The sequence below is a fragment of the Electrona antarctica genome (genome assembly GCF_951216825.1).
Source record: "Electrona antarctica genome assembly, chromosome: 19".
Classification (NCBI taxonomy): Eukaryota; Metazoa; Chordata; class Actinopteri; order Myctophiformes; family Myctophidae; genus Electrona; species Electrona antarctica.
In genome coordinates, this window is record NC_136800.1 from 20407277 (window position 1) to 20422368 (window position 15092).

General features: G+C 46.2%; 1 protein-coding gene across 1 annotated transcript in view; it reads left to right on the top strand.

Annotated features, from left to right (window-relative positions):
• Positions 1-206: 206 nt before the first annotated feature.
• The window catches only part of jcadb (junctional cadherin 5 associated b), a gene marked incomplete at its 3' end in the record, with an annotated part of 52938 nt that continues 38052 nt past the window's right edge, over positions 207-15092 (top strand). The window contains exons 1-3 of the mRNA XM_079529234.1: positions 207-664; positions 6744-8062; positions 9458-12112. Of these exons, the coding sequence (XP_079385360.1) occupies positions 324-664; positions 6744-8062; positions 9458-12112 (4315 nt within the window). The 5' untranslated portion in view covers positions 207-323. The remainder of the gene's footprint in view (positions 665-6743; positions 8063-9457; positions 12113-15092) is intronic.

Genomic DNA, 15092 nt, shown 5'->3' on the forward strand with positions numbered 1-15092 from the left:
AAAACAAAACAAAACAAAAACATATTTGTGCAATAATCGTTGAACTTCTGGAATGTGCTTGCGTGAGATGAGAAATTGTGTTCTTCGATGAAATGCCGGGCCCTTTTGCATTTACAGGTTGTATTTCTATTACACTTATAGCGGCCCTGCTGACGAGCATTGATCACGTCTCTTTCAGTGATGGCCTCTGCTGAGCAGTCCAGCTTCCACCAGCAGCACAGCGCATAAGGCAGAGACACACAACTTTGCCCCTGTGCCCTCGGAAGCGTGTGAGAGGAGAGACACAGAAAGAGAGCGAGAGAAAGAGAGAGAGAGACACCGTCATGTACAGTGTCGAGGACCTCCTCATTTCGCATGGATACAAATTACCCAAGAGCAGCAGTGGCCCACCCTCTGCCACGCCTTACGACAAGCGACCCACCGACTGCCAGCGTGAGCTGCTCGCGGACACCAGGGCCGGCCGCGGCGGGACGCTGAATGGGTACGAGGCCGACCGGGGGCCTCCCGCGTCCCTTGCCGGGGTTTACGGCAGCAGGCATGCACTCCTGCACGCCAAGGGCTACAACGAGAGCGGGGAGAGGCTCCTAATACGGAGGAAAGGAGAACCTGGGAGCGGTAACCTAGGTGACACACTCCTGGGTGATTCTCTCGCCACGGATAGCGGGTGAGTGTTTCTTTTTTCTTCTTCCTTTGCTTCTTCTCTTTTGAGATTCCCTCCCAACAACACTCCCCTCTAAACCCCACCCTCCCTCATGCACCCCACCCCATTCCTCCCCTCCCCTCTCCCCCTCTCCTAGCTGGGGCCCTTTGGTATTGCATGCAAAGCCGAGTCTGCACTGCGCAGGTTTTTTTTTCTTTTCTCCCTCCCTCTCCCCTTCCCTCCTCTACTTCCCATTCCCCTCCTTTTGGAGCTGCAGAGTACTCTGTCTGCAGCAAGTAAAGCACTGCTCCCCTTGTGTTACGCTGGGACAACATGAGCAATTATGAAGGGTGCCTCCCCCCACCCCCCTCTGCACATATTTGACTTGTTTTCGTCCATGGTATAAGACTACATGCTCTGCATCCCTCTGCAGAGCCCACCCATGCGCCAGTATATCTTCTTCACCAGCCTCCAGCAGGCAGGCAGACAGGGCTAAACAGCGGCAGCAGACAGGCAGCGAGAGGGCTGAGGGTGGACTGGAACATGCCTCAAGACAGGCGCGCAATCACTCCACTGTAAACACTGGCACACTGAATCACGCCCAGCACGTGCTCTGTGATGTAAGCATGTTGCTGGGCAAGTGTGCACAGCGCAGCAGCTCCCCGCAAGCCATACTGTACAGTAGCGTTAGAGCATATGCTGCTGCTATAGGAGGGAGCGTTCCATTGACTTGGCTTGTTTGCTTTAAAATGAATGAGTGCAGCGGCTCACTGGCTCAATCAACCTCACAGTTTAGGGTAGACAGAAGTGAATCGTTTGGAAAGTTAATTGTGAATGAGTCCGTTTTTGCGATCATTTGAATGTTTATTAGATTGGATTGGGTTTTTTTATTCTGTTATGATAGATTTACAGATTTATTTATTCATTGATTTATTTATGCCAGAGAGACAGCTTTGTGTTTCACCTCCCCTAGATGGGTAGAAGAATAAATGATCATAGCTCTTTTTTAAGATCTGAAGTGTTTTTATTTCAAAAGCCCAACCACAGTTTGAAAAACCACTGCATCTTACATCTTACAGTACATCTCCCTCAGCTCAGTGAAATAGATTCCCTCTCCCACATCTGTCTCCTCTACTCGCTCTCATGGCTTTTGTCTCAAAATGTATTTGTTGCCCATTCTTCTTTTGTTCTTGTCGTCAACTCCTTGTCCTGGCACTTCTCTCTTATACGATCAGATTGTAGGAACACATGATAACCTTTAAACACTATACGGCTCTGAACCTGCTTTTGCTATTGTTTGCTTCTGCAGTTTAGTTACAATGTTTGTAATTCCCTCTGGATGGGAGTGACGGCTCTAAATGTCTAACGTGTAGAACGTAAGGGAAAACTATAGTGCCTGACTCCATTGTAACGATGTCCATCACAGAGTGTTGTCACGGTGGCTTAAGGAGACGTGCCGGGATGTGACTGATGACCTGCGAATAATCAGGTTCATGGAAGCGTCTCGTCTGTGTGCTCGTTCTGCTGGAGTGCTCAGTTCAAACAACAACACGGCAAACAATGATGGGCAAAATGTGAATTTAAAATAGCATTAGGGAGAGGGAGTTAGCCAGATCCCCTGTCTTAAAAGGGTTGAAGATGTTCCGGAGAATGTGCGGATGGCCATCAATGACAATAGTTTCAGCACTGCGACATGCACTTAATCACATGTACTTAATCAGGGATAGGCGTGGACCTAAAGAAAAGGATATTGTTGGTAGACTGATAGACTACATTGCTAATAGACATGTATTCATTAATATAGTCACTTAGTGCTGCACAATGAATCGAAATGATTGCTTCCCTGGGGGGTAACATTCAGGTGTCATGGCAGCACTGCAGTAGGCATAAATTCATAAAACAAAGGACAGATTCAGGTCAGAGTATAAAGAGATACAACTTAGATCCAGAATACAACAAATAAGAATAAAGAAGTAGTAAAATCCAAATGACAGACATTAAATGTTTTTTTTTGTCCTTTTCTTTGAAAATAGTAGATGTACAACCACACCTTGTAGAACATGCAGTAGTTTCCAAACTTTTCAGGTCGGGAAACAGTGTTGTAGACAAAGCCTGTTAGATCAGCTATTTTGGCCACGTGCCACCCCCGTACGACGGCGGTGACATATAAATCAGCCTTAAGTGGTTAAGAAGCAACAGTGGCTGAGTGTCCACATGACCAACTTTCATAATAAGGTCAGCACAATTTAATATGCAGATCATATTGCAGAAACTGCACATTTTACGCGCGTGTCTTCAAGGGAGCCGGGAGCCGCTGACTTAAGCACTTCCGTCCCTGATGTGTGGCGCTCCTTCCTTCCTCTTGTCGTGTTGTGGAGGAAAGACTCCAGAAGATGAAACACTGCCTTGCATGTGGGCCAACATGCAGCGTTTTCTATTTGACAATTATCAATATCTCAGATTACTTAAAGAGGCACTATGTAACCTTTCTCTTCTACCCCGGATTTGAACCACGTTTCCTGCGCAAGGGCTGATTTGTTTTTTACCATTGAGCTAATAGAGCCTGCCTGGTAGCTTAAGGGGATAAATCTGACACGAAAAAGGATTCGTGTCAGATCCTGTGTCTATAGATGAGATGTCTATAAATGTCTCAATAGAAGAGCAGGGAGACAAAAGTTATATTTAATTAACATACTGTACTCTATCATACAGATTGGACAAAAGTTAAAAAAAAGTTACATAGTGCTGCTTTAACCCCTATTTAAAAATAGGAATAAAAGTGCAGAGTTTATGAACATGAACATTTCTGGAAATGTTTGCCTATAAGGTCTTCTTTACACAATGAGTGGGATCGTGATAAATAAACAATCCGAAAATGTATCGGTGAATATTTCGCATCAAGCTGCTACAATTTTCTATAATTATAAAAACATTCATAGAGGTTGATGTTTTTATTTGCCCTTCGAAAAGTTTCTTAAGGAATACATTATCCCCCCCCGAGATTTGTCTTTGATCTGAGAGGTCATTGAAAGTTCAGCAAGCATTTTGCTTTGATGAAATGGTTAATTGAAACCGTTTTAACACACACTGATTTTAAATGTCCTAAATATCTCATGTTTGCTCTAGTGATTTTGAATGTGCTAAATATCTCATGTGTTCATCTAGTGAGTGTTCATTCACTAGAATGCGAGGTTCTCTATTGAAGCCTTATGAACGTGGTTTCAAGATTATCTTTCTCATAAATGTGAAGAAAACAATAATTCTGAGATAATATAAAATCACACTTGTGTGAAGTGAGGGGCGCTCTTATCATCATTCATCATCACATTCCGGCCAATCACAATTGGCGTCCCCACTTCCCTCCTTTTCTGTCCTCACTTTATATCGTCAATAAGTACATTGCTCAGCCAATCAAATCATTGCTATGGGGTGCTCAGCCAATCAAATCATAGCTATGGGGTACATACACACTTAAACACACAAAGCTGGGCATATAGGAGGGGCTATAGCACGTCTCAAAAAACACCCAAGCTCTGACACGAGAAAGACTCAGCCTATTTGAATTCTAGCAAATCGAGAACTTATTGTAATTAATCACATTTTATTTTTTTAAATGGTAAATGGTAAATGGTGCATTTATATAGCGCCTTTATCCAAGGCATAGATTGTGCATTACATTCACCCATTCACACACACATTCATACACCGATGGTGGCAGAAAGTAGAAACCATGCAAGGCACCAACCAGCACATCGGGAGCAATTAGGGGTTCAGAGTCTTGCTCAAGGACACTTTGACACTAACTCTGGGGGAGAACGGGTTCGAACTGGCAACTTTGCGGTTGCCATCCAGCCACTCTACCCCTGAGCCACCGCCGCCCCCAGTCTGAATGATATAATATAGTATCAAATTAATATTATAGTATAATAATACAATACAACTAGGCTAGCAGCACATCTCCACTCACTGGTTGAAGGTGGTCTCCCTGCATGCTCTTCCATTGAGAAGGACACCTACTGGTTGATTAGTAGTACTGCGTGCAGCTCGGGTGAAAAAGACCTGAGTTTTAACCCCGGTGAGGAAACGGCTTGCAGCTTTTGAGTGTCACCCTTGAGCTACTATACATTGTGGACATAAACACAGGGGGTGCTACTGTATATAACAGCTGGTGGTGCTTTGCATCTATGACACTATGTGTGTGTCCTTGTTCTCAATTGAAAACCATCAAGCCTAGCTATTACTGTATTACATCTTGTAAAAGAATGATGGGTTTCCTCTGTTAGTTTTTCTACTGAGAATATGTGTGATCTATAGGCCTATATCCCAGCAAAACAGAGCCTGGACAAACAGCATTTGTGAATAATGCTTTGCACAGGAAAACATTATTCATGAAAAATATACTGAGAGATCAGATTAAATCTAGGATACTGATAATTGTCATGCATGATCAATGCAGTATTGAATAGGGAATTGTGTATCAGAAAACTATATATAATTGTCTTGAAAGACCTTTGTGTGGTGGTTGAATTGTATACTTCTTATTGTATACTATTTATGAATTTGTGCACCATACCATGTGAACCATGGTTGTGAGTTAAATAAATGATGATGATGATGATGATGATGATGATGATGATGTTATGCAGCCCATTCCACTGTCCCATGTGTCAAAAAACCACAATCATCTGATCTGGCATCTTAGTGACTAAGAACATGATAGGCTACATGAATATTTTAACGATAATATAATGATAATTAATAGGACACTACGTTAGTTCCATTGATCCAAGCGGTAACACAATCGATGGACTGATCATTCAAATAAACGCTGCATGTTCTGAAAATGCACGCGGCCTTTCGGATTGGTGTTTTAAGTGCAGATGTGTGTGCCGTCAATTGAGGTTTTTAAGTGGGCCCTGATCCAGAAAATACCATGTATTTGCCAAGGCAATTCATATGTCTACAGTCTTCAAATAGAATACATGTAAGTTTCAGTCACACTTTATAAGCTGTAATAAATAAATGCATCATATATCAAAGTTAGCGAGGAATCTGCTGCATATTTAATTTAGAAAGGTGTGGAAATTGGCTACTCAGAATGTGTAAGTCAGTCCTACTGTAGCTAACTGGAATGTATACTTTGGAAACTTTGAATGTATGTTTGTCTATAGACAAACGGAAAAGAATCTGAAAAATCTGACACATAAATCAGAAGTACGATACAAAAGCAAATGGATTAATAAATAATCACACTTGTGTGAAGTAAGTGAGGGGCGCTCTTATCATCATACAGCATCATACATCATCACATAACGTGCTCAGCCAATCAAATCATCACATTCCTTAGTACAAACACACAAAGCTGTGCATATAGGAGGGGCTAGCGCCCCTCAAAAATAATAAAGAAATGGCATAATGGCTTGTTGCCAATATGGTCCAATTCACACACATTCACACACCAACGGCAGACCCAACTATGCTAGGTATAGGTACCAACCTGCTCTTCGGGGGAAGTTATAGGTTAAGTGTCATGTTCAACAACACTTCGAAACTATAGCCCAGGGAGACCCGGGATCAAACCAGAAACCTTACGGTTCCTAAGTGAGCTACCTCCGGCTCTACCTCCTGAGCCACTGCCACCCCTTCTTATTAAGCCAACATTGATTCAGTCTGTATGTCACTAACTGCCTCCGGATGCAGTGGGGACTTTTATTATGAAGAGCCCAAAATTCACCCCAAAATGAACCGGAAGCTAAATCACCTAAAAAGCTAATGTAGCTACCGTCTTTTTATAAGTCATCAGAAGTATTAAATTGAGCAATAGCAACCGCAATGTATTGCACCAATTTAGTAATGAGCCACTAACATCAACGTTTCAAGATCGCACTTGTTGGATGGCGGGGAATCGTTTCATTGACGCACCACAGGCGAGCCGAGCGTTACCTAGCGACGGTGACCCTTCTAGACAGTAGATAATCAGCAAGACCATTCTGAATCAATAAAAAACGGAAAAACACACACAGAGAACAACATGACTAAATGTAACTGTAGTCATGCCACCCTCCCAGTGTGTATGCTAATATTGCACTTTGTTTTGCTTTAGGTTCTACGATGTTCCCAGTTTGACGTACTCTGAGCCGCTGAGTCACGACGAGAGGGATGTGTCATACTGGAGGAGACGGGGGCAGGACTTCAGCGTCCTGCTGGACTACGCCGATGGCAGGGAGCTGCGGGCCTCTGCCGGCGCATGGAGGCCGCAGGCTCTGATAGCGGCAGAAGAGAGGCAAGCGCTTCAGCTATGGGAGGAGATCTCCTGGCTGAGGGACCCAGACGCAGCCCCGGGTCACTTGAGGGTGACTGGAGAGAGGAAGTGCCAGAGCCTGGGTACGGAGGAATGGAGGCCCGCTGTGGGGTTGGGGAGGCATCTTTCTGATGCGGAAGGTGACAGGTGGGCTCAGGATCACCACCGCCTGAGGATCACAGACGGCACCTTTCACCCCAGAACTAAAGCCAAGTCGCAGTCTCTCCCCAGGGTCCTTTCGCCTGATGGAACTGAAATCAGAGATCTAGTCCTGTCCAGGCCGAGCTTGCCAAGCTTACCGGACAGACAGAGGGTTAGCAGCACTGTTTTTTCTGGGCCTTACAGTAGGTATATCTACAGCGGTGCTGTTGGCAGGGATAGGTGGGGCAGGAATGCCTGGCCAAGCAGCCATGTTGCACTTTTACCAAAGCCCAGGTTCAGCAGGCCTTTGAAGCCTCCATCATACGAGATTCACCAGCAGACTAGGGGTAGCGCAGAAATGCTTGCTATAGACCAGGGTGCCAAACAAAAAGACAGGCCTATCTATTACCCAAGGGGTGGCGAGCTGCAGCAGAGACAAGACTATTTTGCACAACACTCTGCCATCTTTGGTGTGGAGCCGCCTGGCTACATTCCGCCCCCATCTTACCGAAGAGTGCTGCCCCCGAGACCAATCCCAATCAACCGCAATGAGATGGCAAACCTGAGGTGGAGGGGTGACACTCTGCACCTGACCAGCTCAGACCACGGGAGATGGTTTTCTAGGCAGACAGGGGGTTCGTGGTTGGAACACTATGGGGATCGAGGTATGCCCTATCGGAGACAGGTTCATTCTGGATACGAAGAACATCCAGGTCATTCCCGTTACTTACCCATCGAAGATCCAAGAGTGAGAAAAATCTCAGGAGGGCCTGGCGGAAATTCTCTCACTGACTCGGACAAGATCCGGAACATCAACAGAGAGAATCCCTGCGCTAAGGTTTTTGGACAATCTACACATGATAGTGCCTTTCCCACCACACAGGGGCTAGCTCCCAATACCAATAGTCGAAGATCTCTCAATGACAATGACAGCATTAATAGTAGATGGTGCAACAGGGGAATAAATAAAGGAACTGACAGTGTAGCTGAACCAGTCGTAAGTCAAACCTCAATGTCATCAATCCCAAACCGAGCTCCTGACCCCATCATGAGTCAAACCTCAATGTCATCAATCCCAAGCCGAGTTCCTGAAGCCGTCGCGAGTCAAACCTCAATGTCATCAATCCCAAGCCGAGTTCCTGACCCTCACATGAGTCAAACCTCAATGTCATCAATCCCAAGCCGAGTTCCTGACCCCCACATGAGTCAAACCTCAATGTCATCAATCCCAAGCCGAGTTCCTGACCCCCACATGAGTCAAACCTCAATGCCATTCATTCCTAGCCGAGTTCCTGACCCCCACATGAGTCAAACCTCAATGTCATTCATTCCTAGCCGAGTTCCTGACCCCCACATGAGTCAAACCTCAATGTCATCAATCCCAAGCCGAATTCCTGAACCCCACACAAGTCAAACCTCAATGTCATCAATCCCAAACAGAGTTCCTGAAGCCGTCGCGACTCAAATCTCAATGTCATCAATGTCAAGCAGAGTTCCTGAACCCCTCATGAGTCAAATCTCAATGTCATCAATGTCAAGCAGAGTTCCTGAACCCCTCATGAGTCAAATCTCTATGTCATCAATGTCAAGCAGAGTTCCTGACCCCCTCGTGAGTCAAGTCTCAATGTCATCAATGTCAAGCAGAGTTCCTGACCCCCTCGCGAGTCAAGTCTCAATGTCATCAATGTCAAGCAGAGTTCCTGACCCCCTCGCTAGTCAAATCTCTATGTCATCAATGTCAAGTAGAGTTCCTGACCCCCTCGCTAGTCAAATCTCTATGTCATCAATGTCAAGTAGAGTTCCTGACCCCCTCGCTAGTCAAATCTCTATGTCATCAATGTCAAGTAGAGTTCCTGACCCCCTCGCTAGTCAAATCTCTATGTCATCAATGTCAAGTAGAGTTCCTGACCCCCTCGCGGGTCAAATCTCTATGTCATCAATGTCAAGTCGAGTTCCTGACCCCCTCGCGAGTCAAATCTCTATGTCATCAATGTCAAGTCGAATTCCTGACCCCGTCGCGAGTCAAATCTCTATGTCATCAATGTCAAGTCGAATTCCTGACCCCGTCGGGAATCAAATATCTATGTCATCAATGTCAAGTCGAGTTCCTGACCCCCTCGCGAGTCAAATCTCTATGTCATCAATTTCTAGTCGAGTTCCTGACCCCCTCGCAAGTCAAATATCTATGTCATCAATGTCAAGCCGAGCTACTGAAGCCCTCGCGAGTCAATACTCCATGTCATCAATGTCAAGCCGAGCCACTGAAGCCCTTGTGAGTCAATACTCAATGTCATCCATGTCAAGCCGAGCTTGTTCTGAAGCAGTCATGAGTCAGCCCTCAATGTCATCAATGTCAAGCCGAGGTCCTGAACTAGTCTTAAGTCAATACTCAATGTCATCAATCTCAAGCCGTGCAAATTTCTTTCCTTCAAGTATTCTCGGTAAACCACCACCTCCCCCATGCAAGCCTGCCGACCAGGGTTCATCTGAAACTGTCACAGAAGTAAAGAAGCCGGAACCGCCACCGGAACCACCAGAGAAATTGGACAAAACAAAAAATCTAAAAAAGAAACTTAGTGAAACAATATTCTGTCTTGTTTCCGTCCCTGTTACCCCACAGTTCAGTGGGATATTGCGTGACCAGAATAACAACAATGAAAAGCCTCCAGATCCGGTGGACAGTCCGAGTGAGAACAAGACTGGCCACTTAACAAACCAAAGTCTCCAAAGCACATCTTCAGCCGAGGCCGAGCTGCAAGCCCTCACTGGTAGCTTCGCAAGCAGCAAAACGAGCAGCAGAGCGAGCAGTAAACTGGTGAAAAGATTACCCAGACCCCCTAAAATAAACCATTACAAGGAGATGAAATTGTCAGGAGATTCCTGGCCTTCAAACCAGTATCGAGACCAAGAGACTCAAACTAGCCCAGAGGCCCGAAAACCAGCCCCAATGGGGCCTGAAAACAAGGAAGCACAACAACAACAAGAAGAGCCTGTCCCCCAAGGAACTGATGTGCCCACGGACAGTGGCACTGGCAGTGTGGTAAGCACTGTCTTCACTTTCCCTATAAAAGGGGTGAAGAGCCTGAAACTATCCAGCAACAGCGCCTTCTCCCTGACCGCCACTTTCTCCAGCCAGCTGAATAAGAGCACAGCTCAGCCGCCAGATGCAGCAGCAGCAGAAGAATCACCCTCAGGAACCACGGAGGAGGCCGATCCAGAACCAAGTGATGAAGAAGAGGAGTTTGGGGAATTCCTGCTGAGGCCAGCAAGCCAGCGACCGTGGGACGCTGTCAAAGAGTTGGAGATTATCAATAAGGAGCTCCAGGAGCAACAACAGCAGCAGCAACAGCAGCAGCAGCAGCAGCAGCAGAGCAGCAAGCAGCCCAGTGTTGACAAGTGCATTGAGGACCTCAACGAGGCCTACAAAGACATCTTGGAGCTAGGCACCGCTAGCAATAAGGTCCCCAATGGCTCAGTCCAAATCCCCGAGCGCATCAAGATCCGGCTGACATCAGAGCCCATAAAAAGGCCCAGCAGCCTTAGGCGTAGCGCAGTGAGCTGGTCGGTTGACCCCGAGTACAGAGAGATCAAGAGCGCCTTCTCGAGGCCCGCAACAAAATCAGTCACTTTCAGCAAGCAGCTTCGGGAGGAGCTTCCTGTCCCACCTCGGGAAACAGGCTTCAGAGAATACAGGGTCATTGCGCAACTTTCGCGCAGCATGGACAGCATGGACGGCAGGACAGTGAAACTGGACCTGCCCGATGAGCCTATTGAGATGCCAATTTGTGACTTTAGCTTAGCACCAGCTGAGCTCCCGTGGGTAACCCAACCCATGCAGGATGCCTCAACGCTTACCAGTCCCCCGGATTATGAGGACATATGCCCGACTTTGCGTCGGTACAGAGACTCACTCCACAAAATATCCACAGATGGTTCCGCAGACATTTCTCTCGACAACAATGCAGCATCTGAGGAGGAGTGTCCCATTTGCAAGAGAGAGATGGAGAATCAGATGAGACAGGCCCCATTGCCTCCCCTCGACGAGGAGAACAGCTCTGACAGCTCCGGCAATCAAAATGGCAGCCCTCCACAACACGCCGCACTGGAACGCAGTGAGCCTGGATCGAATCAGTCTGGGTCTGAACTGTGTCCCAAAACGAGGGAGCAGCATTCGTTAACAGACGAGAACTCTGGAGGCGCTGAGAAAACGGATGCATCTGAGATCAAGTCTGCCGAGGGTACGCCAGAGAATGGATCTACAGACATGTCGATAGTATTAGTGGAGGATGTGCCTGCAGATTCCCAAGTCACGGAGGAGCAGAGTGTTGAGCCAGAAACTAAAGTCTTCATAACTGAAATAGAAATAGCAGAAAGGGAAACAATGACAGGCGATAGCCCTGAAGACAGTGCAGAGAAAGGGACAGCTGAAGTGAAAGAAGCGTGCGAGGAACAGAGCTCGCAGTCCACAGCGGCCAATAACAGGCAGGAGCAAGAGAAGAAGCCATTTGCCGTCCCAGAGCATAGACATGTTCCACGGACTCATCTGGGCCGAGAACACCCAGGGTTACCCGAGTTCCCACCAGACCGACTGCCTCTCTCTGTCCCCCCGATCCCTGATCGCAGACTCTCTCTCAGCCTGGAGGGCGAGAGGAGGATAAGGGGTCCTTCCCAACGCATAGAGGCTCTGCAGGACAAACTGGCTGCTTCGCCGAGTCGGGTGCCCGCGGAACGCCTGGCCCGTATGAAAGAGGTGGACGCTCTGTCTCGCCTGAGGAGTATCGGCATGAGGAGCATGGACTCTGTGGAAGGGGAGGGGGAGGCACAGGGGGAGGCACAGGGAGAGGAGGAGCCACAGGGGGAGGTGGGGCCGCAGGGGGAAGGGGAGGAGGAGGATGGGGAGTCCACAGGTGGACAGACTGAGAATCTCCTTCCTGCCCCCCAGAAGAAGGAGGATGATCCAGAGGTCACTCCTTCTCGGCAGGGCTCTGAAGAGACGGTGTTGCAGAACGAGGAGGCGTCAACTCCCTCAGGTAGGACACACGATTTCACAGCAAATGCTGGTAAACGTAGTTGCAGTATGAAAATAATTTCATTTCAAAATGAAATTCTAGAATTTGAGAAAGTGCTGATTCAATTATGATATTAAAGATATAATCTTTTGGAACTCAACAACACATTGTCAGAAACAATATAAACTTATATTTATGTTAAAATACATAAATAATTACATTTTTGGTACATTTTGGCAGACTCACAATAAGAAAGTGTTTAATAGTGTTTACTGTTTAGAGAAGTTGGCTCTATATATAATAATATATAGAGCCGAATTCGAATATATATACGATATTCAGGTCTGAACGCAGCTTTAATCTGCTCTTTTTGGTTGGTGGAAAATCTGTCGTTGACAAATTAAAACTGACAAATAATTACTAGTAAGAGTAATACTATAGTCTGAGTATTATTCTTGAATTATTTAAAATGGAATTAATATCTTTACTCCTATATTAATCCATACCTACCTGGTGAATATTGGGTAATGACACATTTTTTATTATTGTTAATTTTATTTGGAAAATGCAACGGTGTCAGGACTTGCTCTTGCGTTATCTTGAGGTCTTGTAAAAAAAAAATTGAATGTAGTGAGCCTGGTGCTGCTGTTTAATTCTTTCTCTGCAAAGTACGAATATGTACTGATTCTAAACTATGTCCGTCTATAGACATGGTAACGCCCCGCCTGCCTCTGATTGGCCTACCGACTCAGGCCTGTGTCACTATTCTCCAATAGAAGTCAAGAGCCCCCATGAGCTGAACGGAGTTGTCGTAACTCTGTCTTACTCTATGGCTCTGACCCAAGGGGCCAGTGAGGCTATTCAACGTTGAAGGTCTGGGTCCTAGTGGTAGGAGGAGGGACTACAGGCGGACCCGTGGATTCATGACCGGGAAACCCCGTGCAGCTGGGCTTTAACATTGAGCGCTCGGTTGCATACGTCACCCCGGAGGAGGGACTTCCGGCAGTCTTCCGGGTGCTTCAAAACGCCACTGAGCAACTTCCACTGACATGAATAGCTGGGGGGGCGGAGCTTCGCGCCAGTTCAGTCTCTATCCTTTTATATACTCTATGCTCTGACCAGACCTCCGAGGTGGATAGCTATGGTGGATGGTGGATAGTCTGGTCACACTGATGCGAGGTTACTCCGTGGTGAGAAATAATACAACTTATACAGGGTACATGTACGGTATAATACAAGGGAATGACAGCTTGGCACGCACGGCAGATGACACTCCAGAATGCAGCCTTGTAACTTGTAACTTATATTTTTGTAGAAGAGGCAAACTAATATTGTTTATGCCGTTTGCTTTGATTGAATAAGTGATTGAACACGTACGCTGTAATATGATTTGATTTGGATGTGTTCTTTTTTTGTTGTTGTGTTTGTGTTGATTATCGTGAATTAATCTAATTATAGTAGCCTAAACTAATACTATTATACTAAAAAGGATAAAGAGGAAGGGGAAAGAGACCTTTTTCCAGTACAATAATGTTTCAAGTTTACACATGAATCAGTGCTGCAGATCAAACAGCAGTGACAAATGAAGAACTTAATTTGTGCAAAATGTATCAGGTCTCTGAGACCCGATGAAGACCAGAGGCAGGCGAGGCAGGCGGGGCATTACCATGTCATGACTCATGTCTTTGTCTATAGACAGACGTAGTTTAGTATCATGCATTCGTACCCCCTCGTTTACTCCATATATGAAGCGGTTGAGCTTAAAACCAATTTTTAACATTGGTCCAGTTGCTATGCAACTCCTCGGTCACCACCACCTATGGGATCTTTGCAAGACCCCTCCATTTACCTTGGTTAAAGGCAGGATTTTCAAAGTCCCATAACTCTGCTTCGACATTCGCGTACGCTGTCCATGGTAATTCTGATTCATCCGATGTTCGGATGTAATTTTGACTTTGTCTCGCATCGCTCCCGTAAACGTTTCTGGCGAAAGGTAAACAGCATGAGCTAATGCTAATGATAGCCGATCCTTACAATGATAGTCTGCAGGCTGGTATGGAGGAGCTATATTCAATATAATTATTCCATTTGTTAGGGTTTTTAGCACCTCTGTCCACCTGTCATTGATTTTTCAATGCAAGAATTGTTGGCCTCTATGGTGATACAAAACTCTTCAAAGTTAATTCTCTCAGAACAAACATGTCTTATCCTCTGTGTGTCCTAGAACCAAGTGACGCAAGCCGGGTGGAGACAGTGTAGAAGAACTGCGTCCCGTCGTCTGCATCAGAGTTTTTCTTTAGCTCCAACACTGTGACCTGGCTGCCTACTAGAATGCCTTCATCTCATCCCAACACTGAAATGGCCTTCTTGTCCGACAAGAGCATTGTGTACACACCCCTCACCGCCTCGGCTGCGTGGATTACTAAGAGTGCTGTTCCACTGCCAAAGGGAGATGTCCCCTCAACCAAGGGGCAACTTCCACTACCCGCTGTCCTCCCCGTTCCCCGCTCCCTGTCCCCCCCACCCTACCCACGGCAGACTTTTCCGAGACCCCATTTGTACCCCCTATTAACCCCTGTATCCCATTCTCTTATAGGGTTTCTACTAGCTAGTCTTCTTGTAGCGGCTTGTCCTCTCTTGTCTATCCCCATCCCCTATATGCTTTCCTCATTGGCAGACATTATGCAAATCTGTCCTGCATATACTAGAACTTCAACAACAACAACAAAAAGTCCCGTAGTGAAGGTCGAGTCATTTCTCCACATTGCCGAGCGATCCTGTTTGTTTACGGGCAAGCTGTTAAAGGATATGAATGTAAGTGCTTATGTTTTACACTACGTAGACATAGGGGGAGTATTATTTTGTCATAAAGCTGTTTTGGCATTCAGAGTCCGATTACACCAAATTTTTACTGAGTTTTTGATTGTCATGGGCGAGGTAACAGCCGTTTTGAACTGGACACCACTGTCTTTGGCTCAAGAACTGTTTTCATTTCCAGACC